The sequence below is a fragment of the Pteronotus mesoamericanus genome, unplaced genomic scaffold, assembly GCF_021234165.1.
Source record: "Pteronotus mesoamericanus isolate MK-2021 breed Mesoamerican mustached bat unplaced genomic scaffold, CSHL_Meso_final contig_263, whole genome shotgun sequence".
In the NCBI taxonomy this organism is placed as follows: domain Eukaryota; kingdom Metazoa; phylum Chordata; class Mammalia; order Chiroptera; family Mormoopidae; genus Pteronotus; species Pteronotus mesoamericanus.
In genome coordinates, this window is record NW_026555112.1 from 14,098,133 (window position 1) to 14,109,499 (window position 11,367).

At 42.1% G+C, this 11,367-nt stretch overlaps 1 protein-coding gene across 3 annotated transcripts; it reads right to left on the reverse strand.

Annotated features, from left to right (window-relative positions):
* Positions 1 to 2,400: 2,400 nt before the first annotated feature.
* ING4 (inhibitor of growth family member 4) lies at positions 2,401 to 10,070 on the reverse strand. 3 transcript variants are annotated; one of them, XM_054574733.1, is made up of 8 exons: positions 10,005 to 10,070; positions 6,500 to 6,571; positions 4,631 to 4,797; positions 4,349 to 4,454; positions 4,070 to 4,175; positions 3,670 to 3,817; positions 3,358 to 3,419; positions 2,401 to 3,241 (listed from the first exon to the last, which is right to left on the reverse strand). In XM_054574733.1, the coding sequence occupies exons 1-8, from the start codon at positions 10,039 to 10,041 to the stop codon at positions 3,202 to 3,204; spliced, it is 738 nt and encodes a 245-aa protein (XP_054430708.1). In that variant the 5' UTR covers positions 10,042 to 10,070; the 3' UTR covers positions 2,401 to 3,201. The 3 variants fall into 3 exon arrangements, with proteins under 3 accessions (XP_054430708.1, XP_054430707.1, XP_054430706.1); XM_054574732.1 differs by having other exon boundaries at positions 4,340 to 4,454; XM_054574731.1 differs by having other exon boundaries at positions 4,070 to 4,178; positions 4,340 to 4,454.
* Between the last annotated feature and the right edge of the window lie 1,297 nt (positions 10,071 to 11,367).

The window sequence follows — 11,367 nt, forward strand, 5'->3', positions numbered from 1 at the left end:
AATTGATGACAGCCATTCTGACAGGTGGGATGTGATATCTCACGTGGTTTTAATTAGCATTTCTCTGATGATTAGTGACATCGAGCATCTTTTCATGTCTATTGGACATCTGTATGTCCTCTTTAGAGAAGTGTCTATTCAGATCCTGTGTTCATTTTTTAATTGGATTGGTTTTTTGGGGGTGTTGAGTTGTATAAGTTCTTTATAAATTTTCTATACTAATCCCCTATCAGATGTATCATTGACAAATATGTTCTCCCGTTCAGTGAGTTGTCTTTTCATTTTGTTGGTGGTTTCCATTTCTGTGCAAAAACTTTTTAGTTTGATTTGTTTACTTTTTCTTTTGTTTCCCTTGCCTGAGGAGCTAGATCAGAAAAAAATATTGCTGCATGAAATGTCTGAAATTTTACTGCCTATGTTTTCTTCTAGGATTTTTAGGTTTTGAGTTTTATATTTAAGTCTTTAATCCATTTTGAGTTTATTCTTGTGCATGGTGTAAGAAGGTGGTTAGTCTAGTTTTATTTTTTTGCACACATCTGTTCAATTTTCCCAACATCATTTATTGAATAGACTGTCTTTACCCCATTGTATGTCCTTTCCTCCTTTGTCAAGTTATTAACTGATGATAAAGGCATGGGTTTATTTCTGGCCTATTCTGTTCTATTGATCCATATGTGTGTTTTTATCCACTGTGATTGCTATGGCCTTGTGATATAGTTTGATATCAGGTAGTGTGATTCCTCCAATTGTTCTTCTCCCTCAAGATTGCTGTTGCTATTCAGGGTCCTTGTGGTTCCATATAAATCTTTGGAATATTTATTCTAGTTCTACGAAATATGTCATTAGCATCTTGATAGAAATTGCATTGAAATTATATTTTGGGTAGTGTGGACATTTTAATGATGTTAATTCTTCCTACCCACAAACATGGTATATGCTTCCATGTACCTGTATTTTCTTCAATTTCTTCTTTCAGGGTCTTATAATTTTCAAGTATAGGTCTTTTACATCCTTGGTTAAATTTATTCCCAGGGTTTTTTTGTTTTTTGGGGTTTTTTTTTTAATGTAATTGTAAATGGGATTGTTTTCTTAAGTTTCTCTTTCTGGTAGTTCATTGTCTATAAAAATGCAACTGGTTTCAGGATATTTATGTTGTATCCTGCTACTTTGCTGAATTCACTTATCAGTTCTAGTAGTGTTTTGGTGGAATCTTTAGGGTTCTCTATATACAGATTCATGTTATCTGTAAATAGTGAGTTTTCCTTCCTTTCCAGTTTGGATGCCTTTTATTTCTTCTTTTTGTCTGTTGTTGTGGCTAGGACCTCCAGTGCTATGCTGAATAAGGGTGGTGAAAGCAGACATTCTCATCTTGTTCCTGATTTTAAGGAAAACACATTTAGTTTTTGTGCACTGAATATGATACTGGCTATGGGTTCGTCATATTGCTGGGTTTTTATCATAAATAGGTGCTGGATTTTATCAAATGCTTTTTCTGCATCTATTATGATCATGTGATTGTTATCCTTCATTTCCTGTGATGTAGCACATTAATTTGCAGATATTGTACCAACTTCTCATCCCCAGAATAAATCCCACTTGATCATGGTGCATGATTTTTTAATGTATTGCTGGATCCAGTTTACTATTTTGTTGAGAATTTTTGTATCTATGTTCACCAAGGGTATTAGCTTATGATTTTCTTACGCTGTAGTGTCTTTATCTGGTTTTGGAATTCGGGTAATGCTGGCCTCATAAAACGAGTTTGGGAGTCTTGCCTCTTCTTGAATTTTTTGGAATAGTTTGAGAATTACAGGTGTTAGTTCTTTGAATGTTTGGTAAAACTCACCTGTGAAGCCATCTGGTCCAGGACTTTTGTTGGGTTTTTTGATTACCTTTAATGGAGGTTATGTGTTATTTTTTATGTGCATTACCATATTTCTTTTGCAAGGGAATTCCATAATGGATATTATTATTATTTCTACTTTACAATGAGGAAATCGGCTTTGAGAAACAAATTGCCCAATAGGTAGTGAGGCCTAGATGTTTGACTATAGGCAGAGTTCTGGGGTTGGGGGGCAGACATGAAATATACAAAACAAAGTCAGGGCCTACCTGGGCAGGAACCAGAGAAGAATCCTCCAGGTAAGAAATGAGCCAAAAGGGGAAACAAAAGCAGGGGCCAGGTGCAGCTGAGGTGTAAACATGGCTCAGTCTAGGGAAGTAGTTTCCCAGTGGGAGGTGAGGAAGACAATCCACAGGTGTAGGGGAAAAATATGTTTTTGTTTTGTGTTTTAAATAATAAATCAAGCTAATATTTAGTATAATAGTACATGTATAAAACTCAAATACACATTTATTGGAAATTAAGTGAAAGATGTTTCATGGAGAAAAGATGCACAATTTAAAGTTTTGGAAACCCTTGGTCTGAGGCACACCACCCCTGACCTCCAGCTTTGTCCTTCCCAAGTTGAGTAGCTGGAGATTCTGGGGCACTTCTGGTTCCATGTCTTGTCTTACTTTTGACATGTCATCTCCCACCTCTTATCCAACCCAGAAGATGCAGAACAAACAAACAAACAAAAATGCTGAGCACATGTCCCAAAATGGTGTCTATAAAAAATACAGCAGGCCAACAGGTATAGCTTTTATTCACCTACCCAAGTTCCTTTACATGTGGCTTCTCTGCATTCCACCTTGACCCCTCTCCCATTCACAAGGCCAGGACGAATCCTCTTGGCACAGAGGAAAGGGAGCCCCCACCATGGAAAAGCAGGAATAGAACAATGAAAGTTTATTACACCATAGCCCCCCCAACAGGATGGAGGGAATTAGGACGGTTGGGGGGGCGCCCCCATGCTACTGTCCCAGTCCTTAAATACAAAGCAAGGGGAATAAAGAGGACCATCCCTTGGAAATACAGCACCAACCTCAGCATGGAGGCAAAAGGACAGTGGGCAATACCACTTCCTTCTGAAGGGGGCGGGCTAAATGAGAGCACTACCCTTAGTGGCTGCGGCACCCCTCCCTACCAGGATTTGGGTGCAGCCTCAGCACCAGGAGTGGGGACAAGGAAGGAGAAGGGACGACAGCACTGCACCATTCACTTCTCCCTGAAACCCTGGCCCCAGCACAGGCATTCCTCTCCCCACTGGCCCAGGTCAGGGGATGTGGAAGAAACTGTTAAGAGTCCGAGGCCCTTATCTATTTCTTCTTCCGTTCTTGAGAGCAGCGTGGGCAAAACCTAGAAAGAAACAGAACATGACAGAGAAGAGAAGGGAGGAATTGAGCGTAAGGGAGAATGCTCTCTGCCACTCAGTGCGAGGGCAGCCCAGCTCCTACCACAGCGCTCTCACTCACCATTTCCCCCGAGGCTTGGTCGTCAGCCCCACACAGGCAAAGTGGAACCACTCGATGGAACACTAGAAAAGATGGAAGAGGCAGAAGTCAGGCCAGGGCGGCGCAGAGGAAAAAAAAGAAGCACCTCCCACCTTAACTCCTTAGGGGTGTCCCTTTATCCCATCCCTTTGGAGAATTCTTAGAGGTCCCAAGGTCAAACAACTCCAATCATCTCGCTCCTACCCTGAAGTCCCACCGGTCAGCCACTCCCCACCACCCTGTTTCTACTTCCTGTCCCCAGAACCCGCCACCCTGAGTCAAAATGGTTCTCACATCAGGGTTGTCACAGCCAATCATTTCTCCATAGGAGACCTGGTGACAAAGGCAATAGGTGGGTTCGTTGGGGTCCACAGGCATATCCAGCACATCAGAGGGGTGGACACTGCCAAAGGTCACTGAGGGCATCCCATACTCAGGACTTCTGTATACCAAGAGGAAGAGAAAGTGTCATCCGCAGGAAAGGAAGCTAAAACTTGAGACTCTCAGAGGTGGATGAAAGAGATCCTGGTGGGGCAAGTGATTTGGGGCTTCTCCTCTCTGTCCAGCAGATACCAAAATGGTAAGGAGAGGGAATATGACACAGAAGGCAGAGAAAGTGGCAAGGGGCGGTGTGGAGTGGGGCCATGGGAGAGAGGAGTATGTCCTCTGGCAAAGTGCTCCCTGACACACTCACGTGCGCACAAGTTTTAACTTCTTCTGAGCAGCCTTGGGGGCTTCTTCATCCGAGTTTTTCCCTTTGGAACGAGCACGGGCAGCTTTTTTCTCCTTTTGAGTCCGGCCTTCTAGGAAAGAGGGGGAAAGCCAAAAGGCAGGGAGAAAGAAGGGTTAAGCCCTCCTTCTTCCCCCTCTTTCCATCCTGGTGCCCCTCCCTCATAGCTGAAGAGCCGGCTTCTTCTCCCCCTGGTTCCTCGACCCGCTTCTCACAGCCCGCCCCCCTCCTCACTCTTTTTGCCTTTGCTGGAAGAGCTGTCATAGTCACTTGACTCAATTTGCTTCTCCTTCAAATCAGCCTCAAAACGGGCCAGGTCTGTGTCCAGTCGCCGAATGTGTTTGTCCACCTGGGTGGAAAGGAAGAAGGAAGAGGTACAAGGTGAGTGCCAGTAAAAGAAAATTGGCTAAGCAAGATTCTATGGATCTCCCAGACCCAAAACAGATCCCAACACAGCTGAAGGAGGGGTCGAGGACCCTGAGGAATAGATGGGAGGTAGGTGGGGAGCCATGAACAGGGCCATACCATCTCATAGGTCTGCATGGCAAGCTGCACCTTGTCATCACCAAATTCCTTGCACTTGCCATAGGCTTCCTGGATCTGTTTGAGAAGGGCCAGTTTTTCCTCGGAGCTCAGGTTGCGGGCGCTACTCATATACTCAGTGGCCAACTTGTCAATTTCAGCCTTCAGGTCTACAACAGAGAGAGGCCTGGTCACAATGGCCCCTGAGTGGCTAGGTGATACAAGCTTCTTCCTCTTGTTGCTTCGACCTTTTCCATTGACCATGATAAACTTTGAACTAAAATGTACTGAATGTTCATAGGTACTGTGCCATGTACTCAAGTAATACAAATTGACAGTATTTGTTTTAAAGGTTCCTTTAGGTGCTGAAAACATTGCTATCAGAGTTGCAACTTAAATTACTGAAACATGATAGATCCTTTGCACACTGCACTAATATAAAGTATGATTTTGTGCTGTCTAAAGATGCTTCTTTGCCGGGCTTCCTGCTGCTGCTTCTTGAACGATGAATTTTGTCTCAAGAGCCACCTTTGTTTCTTGTGGCAAAAATATCCCACAACTCTGAGTGTTGTAAACAAGGTTGGGTCATGGGTCATCTGCTGCTCCTGGCTCTGCATCTATAATGCATCATTTAAAATGAGACACAGTAATTCTTCAACTTACTGCCTACTCTATTTTGCTCATCATTTGCAGTTTGCTTATAACTTCCAGCACTTTTTTCTGTTATCTTACATATTGCTCCAAAAATTTTAATACTGGAAGGCCGGTAATGTCCCAAGACACTGAGACTATAGATGTCTACTGTCTATATTTGGTAGAGATCATAAAATATGTTGACAAAAAGCGACAGAAGCATGACTGTAACATAGTGCAGTGACAGGTAACAGGAAGGACTGTGCGCACACTATGCTTATGCCCCACTTCTTCAAGGCCCTTGAAAGAAGGTGAAAAAGCATGATAGTCTGATAATCTCCAACTGGCCTTTCTCCGCATAAACTCGAGTTTGAACTGTATTACAAAGAAAGCAAGCTGTTTCTCAGAATTCAGCAGACAGTTCTCAAGGGCCTATGTCCATAATTTTAGATGATCTCCTTTCCATGAGTAAACTTACCCAGAGTAACTTAAATCACAGTTTTAGGTATTCTATTACCAGCTATTACAGTCTTGAGCACGGTTTCATAAGGATGGAAGACCTCTATATATAGATATCCTTCAGTAGGTATGGGGGATAGCTCCAACAGACATCGCTGACTTTGAAGAGACCAACCTGACCACTGCAGAGTAGCCTCAGGCTCCAAGTGAATGCCTCAATGCAGCCAAATTTGTTCAACTTCCAAGGAAGGCCACAGATGGTATCTAGTGCTTCTGTAAGGTTGAAGAATACAGTGTAGAGATCCTGATGTTAATTGCTGCTTTTTCTTCTTTTTTTTTTTTTTCTTTCTAAGAACTTCTCATACAGCAAAGGTCCTGTCTATCAACATTAGTTGCAGTCTAAAGCCATGCTGAATTTTTTGAGAGTAACATTAACAATCCAGTGGAGTAGAAAGATTCTAGCCTTCCTATAAATATATTGAACATGGAGAACAGACATGATTTTAGAGTTGACTTTGGTTCGTTGAATTCTTCTTGTGGAAGGTATAAAGAACATAACATCTCTGAATTCTTGAGGTATTGTTGCAATAGTCCATTTGTTATGGAAAGGCTGATATTGAAATGCAGATCATCATTTTCCTTTTAAGAAATGCAAGAGAGTAAAAAAGAGAAAGAAGCCAAAGTTCTCCAGATCAGACCAGATGATATGGTAACACTGAACAGAAAAAGAAATGATCACATACACTCAATATACAGATGGACTCCTTATTCTGTACATACCCTCTGTTCTTTGGTCCAGGTCCCTCATGAGCTGAAAGTTTCTCTGCAGTTCAAAGGGGAGGTTTTCAATACCTAGGGGGAAGAGGAAAAACTGAGACTCACTGGACTTCGTAGGCCTTATAGCTGCTTTTAAAGTTCAGGGCCAAAATAAGACTCAGGTTTCCCTCCTTTGAATTGCTGGATGTATCTGGGACAGCATTCATCATTCTTTCCTCAGAAGTGTCAATGTCTGCCTCTCTTCACAACTAACCTCTATCTCTGCACAACTTTCTCACCTTTTCCCCCTTCTGTAACTTTACAAATCAGCCCTTCCCTTTCCTTTATAGTCAATCTCTGCGTCCAAGCTCCTTGCTCTCAACTTACAAATATACTCCACCACCCATCACATACAAACTTCTAATCTGCTCTCCCTACAGTAGCCAGAATGTTTTGTTTTGTTTTGTTTTGTTTTGTTTTGTTTTAAATGCAAATCTCACCCTGGTTGGGTGGCTCAGCTGGTTGGAGCATTGTCCAGTACAACAAAAAGGTTGTGGGTTTGATTCCTGGTCAGGGCACATAGCTAGATTGCGAGTTCCATCCCTAGTCAGGGAGCTTATGGGAGACAACCAATCGATGTTTCTCACATCGATGATTCTCTCTTTTTCTCTCCCTAAAACCAATAAATATAATCCTCAGGTGAGGATTTTAAAATAAAAAATGCAACTTTGATCACTCTCCTGCTTATGACCCTCCAGTAACTCCCTATAGCACTATTTCTAGTCCTGTTCTGTACTTTGTGGTCCTTGCTTACTTCACACCAGCCTTAACTCATATCAGTCTCCCTTTGTGTTCTGTCTGCTCTGATCATACTGGCCTTCTCTGAGCACCTGGAACTTGGCAGCAATCTTCCTGCTTCTTGGCCTTCCACATGCTGCTCTATGTGCCTGGAATGCACCACCTGGTCTTCCTCATCCCATCTCCACCATACCTCCAGGCCTACTAAATTTCAGTATATTCTTCAAACATCACCTCAACCCTGACTACCCCAGACTCCAGTAAGTGCCCTGGAGTTTGCTGTCACGTTATCCTATCTCTACCCTTCTTTGCTCTTATTCAATGATAATTAAATAATTAATTGTGTAATTATTTATAGTATTTTTGGTATGTCTCCCCAGCCTTCCAGAAGGGCTAGATGTGCCTGTCTTCTTCTTCTCTTCTATTTCTCTAGTGTTTAGAATTGTGATTTGCATTCGAGGGTCTCCAATAAATACTTGAACAAATGCGTGAATACTTAAGTCTCCCCCATAAAATAAAATCCTTTTTGCATGACTGTATTCCAAATTCTAAAATGCCTCCACTGCTTTAACCTATAACCTCAGATCTGCTACCACCAGTTTTCTCAGATTACTTTGTCACCAATGACTTATCAAAGCGAATGATCTTATCAGTCCTATCCTAAAATATAAGTCTACAGTAGTTGGAGACATCTTCTCTCCTTTGAATAACGTTCTTCCTCTTTGGATTCTGAATCTTATTATATACTTACATGTAGTTTCCACACTGACGTGTCTATAGTCTGTCCCTTAAATGTTAATGTTTTCTCGATGGTACTCTTTAACCCTCTCATTTTCTCACCTGTTTTCGCTGAATGATCTTGATCTCATTTATTCTCATGGATACAATTACCATTTCTATGCTTAGGTCTAAGTTGAATTAAATATATTTCCGTTACTCCTGAATTTCTTATCTTGTTCATGACATACTGTCTATCTCACTTCCTAAGCAAGGAATCAAGAAGTCACCTTAGACCCTTCCTTTTCTCTCAATCACTTAGTCAGTCAGTCAGTCCTGTCATATCTAACTCCCAAATATTTGTGTCACTCCCTGAGATAAGGTTCTCATCTCTGAGCTGGACTGTTATCACTAATTGATCTCCCTCTTACAAAGGTTATCATGCTCCAATTTATCACACATCAGTCATTTTCCTTTATAAGAATCATTCTATTTAAAAAACCTGTTGGTTCCTCACTAAAGTGCAAACTTCTTAGCTTGGATTTAAAAGACCTTGCACTGCCCTGGCTGGCTCAGTGGATTGAGTGCCAGCCTGCAAACCAAAGGGTCGCCAGTTTGATTCCCAGTCAGGGCACATGCCTGGGTTGAGGCCAAGTCCCCAGTAGGGGGCACGAGAAAGGCAAACCACACATTGATGTTTCTCTCCCTCTCTTTCCCCTTCCCTTCTTTGCTCTCTAAAAGTAAATAAATAAAATCTTAAAAAAAGAAAAAATCTCCAATAAAATAAAATTAAAAAAAAGACTTTGCAGATATCTAGCCCCATGCTCTTTCTCCAGTCTCACTCCCATTCTTCCACCTTACAGTCCTATGTATCAAACACTCTTACCTCACTTTCCCCTGACCTTGCCACAAACCCATCAGAATGCTTTGTTCATGTTTTCCCCAGTCTGTAATTTCCTTTCTCTTTCTACACTAGCAAACGCTTAGCCTTCAAGACTCCATTCAAACATCACATCCTCTGTAAAGCTTTACCTACATCTCCAGGTAATTAGCTTCTGTATCTCCAGTGTTACCAAGTGTCCTTTTAAGGTATTTTTAGTATTTTACTTGTCACACTGTTTTATACTTATTAGCAGAATCTGTTTCCTACTAGACTAAGCATTTGAGGGCAAGGGCTATGTCTTATTCTTTTTTTTTTTTTTTTTTTTTATCCTCAGTACCTGCCATTATATCTGACCCATAGCAGACCCTCAATAAATTAATGAGTGAATGAATGAATGAATGAATGACTCCCAACACTAAGACAAATGTAAATGCATAGGGTGATAGGCTTTGTGAAGGGGTGGTCTATGTAAACGGCATAAACAAAACACCAGATTTCCATTTGAAAGGAACTGGATCATTACCCCCAAGAAGAGAAGCGTTTCAGTTCATCATCTGACAGTGGTCACTTATAAACCCCCATGGTTACCAGAAGCTGCTTCTGGGAAACAATAAGCAGAGAAGCCACAAGATCTTTGTCTCTGCTCCAAGTGGCAGTGAGTGATATACTAAATCGACCGATTCGGAATGACTTTGAGAAAATAAATTGTATATATATAAATTATATATAAATACAAATTACATACATTAATTATATATATTATCTATCTATCTATCTATCTATCTATCTATCTATCTCTCCCTCTCTCTCTCTCTCTCTCTCCATATCCTGAAGATGGAGATCCTAAAGATGGGGACAGCAAGTATCTTCCCGGCCAGGTCCATCAGCCTTTCAAGCAACATCCCGGAGCCCCATTGCGCAGCCCCTCCCTCACCTACCCCCAAAAGCGAGGCTTAATCCTGCTGCCCCGCCCCCTCTTTCTTCATACCCTCCAATATTATCTTTCCCGGAACCCCTTCAAAATTGTAACCTTCTAACCACCGGGACTTCGGGGCCATAGATCTCCTCAGCTTCGACCCCCCACCACCACCACTCTGTGACCCCTGACCCCCTCCTCCAGCCTGCTCTTACTGTCCAGATAATGTTCCAAATACATCCCCGCAGCCATCTTGAAGCAAAACAAAGCAACTTCCGATCCGCCCCGGAAGTGGCTGAAACGCGACAGACGCTGAAGCTATTATTCTTGGGTTAGGGCTTTTCTGCCCTTAAAATGAGAACTTCCGCCCTTAGTAAACTTTCTCCAGGACACATCCGCCGATGATGTTGACCCTTATCCTTTTGCGGAAGTGTCCACGACCGCCCATAGAGGCGCCTTGAAGCGGCTTCAGCCTGCTTCCGCCCTTACTGAGCCCCCATACGCGACCCACCGAGGCAGTCATGACGTCAGTGGAGGTCGCCATTTTGCATTCTCTATCAAACTTTTTTCCCTCCAAAACGGGAATGTGCGGTAATGAGGTAAAAATCCCCCACAAAACCTGTCTCTTGGCTTGTATTACATAAATATCTTTTTTCAGCAACTGGGGAGTCTTCCTTTTGCAGAATTTAAATCTGGCGTTTAGAGTTGATCCCCGCTGTATTAAGACTTTCTCTAAGGTAGCTAGTTTTTTTTTTTATTTTTTTTAAATAAATTTTATTTATTTTTTAGACAGAGAGGGAGAAAGAGGGAGAGAAACATCAACGTGTGGTTGCCTCTCGCGCTCCTCCCCGACCCCCGCCCTCCGGGGGCCTGGCCCGCATCCCAGGCATTTGTCCTGACTGGGAATCGAACCGGCGACCCTTGATTTGCAGCAAGGCCGTCCTTCAGTCCACGGAGCCAGACCAGCCAGGGCAGGTATCTAGTTTCTTAAAGAATCTGAGAGGCAAACAGTGTTGTGAGATTTAAACTACTGGCACTTCTGTTCACGCACACAAACACTAACTCCCCAGGATTATTTTTTAACATGGAAAGAGTAGACTGCTTATCATCTTTGCTTATACAGATAAACCTATAATCTTCACAATAAGTCTATAATTCTACACATCTTTGTCAGCATTCTTGTCCTTTTACATTCTAATATATTCTCACATAAAATGACAGTACTTCTGGCCTTCCCCTTGTTTTTATCTCCCTTCCTATTGGAGTTTCTATATAATGTAAACTAACACCATGATTCTGAAAGGACTGGGGCATCTAACTGGAGTTGTCACAACTCTGCCAATTAGATGCCAGCTATCACTCTCCTCAGCTACAATAACAACTATGCTTTTCAACAGGTTGGAAAGCAATCAAGTGCATTACAGACTTGTTTCACATAAGTGGAACAATGCAAAGCTCATAACCTAATAGTGGTGTAAGACAGTTTTCGGAGACCACTGTCACTCCTAACACACGTTCTTGATAATTATCAGTGGTACATGGCACAGATTGTCAGCCACATAATTTAAAACAAATGTG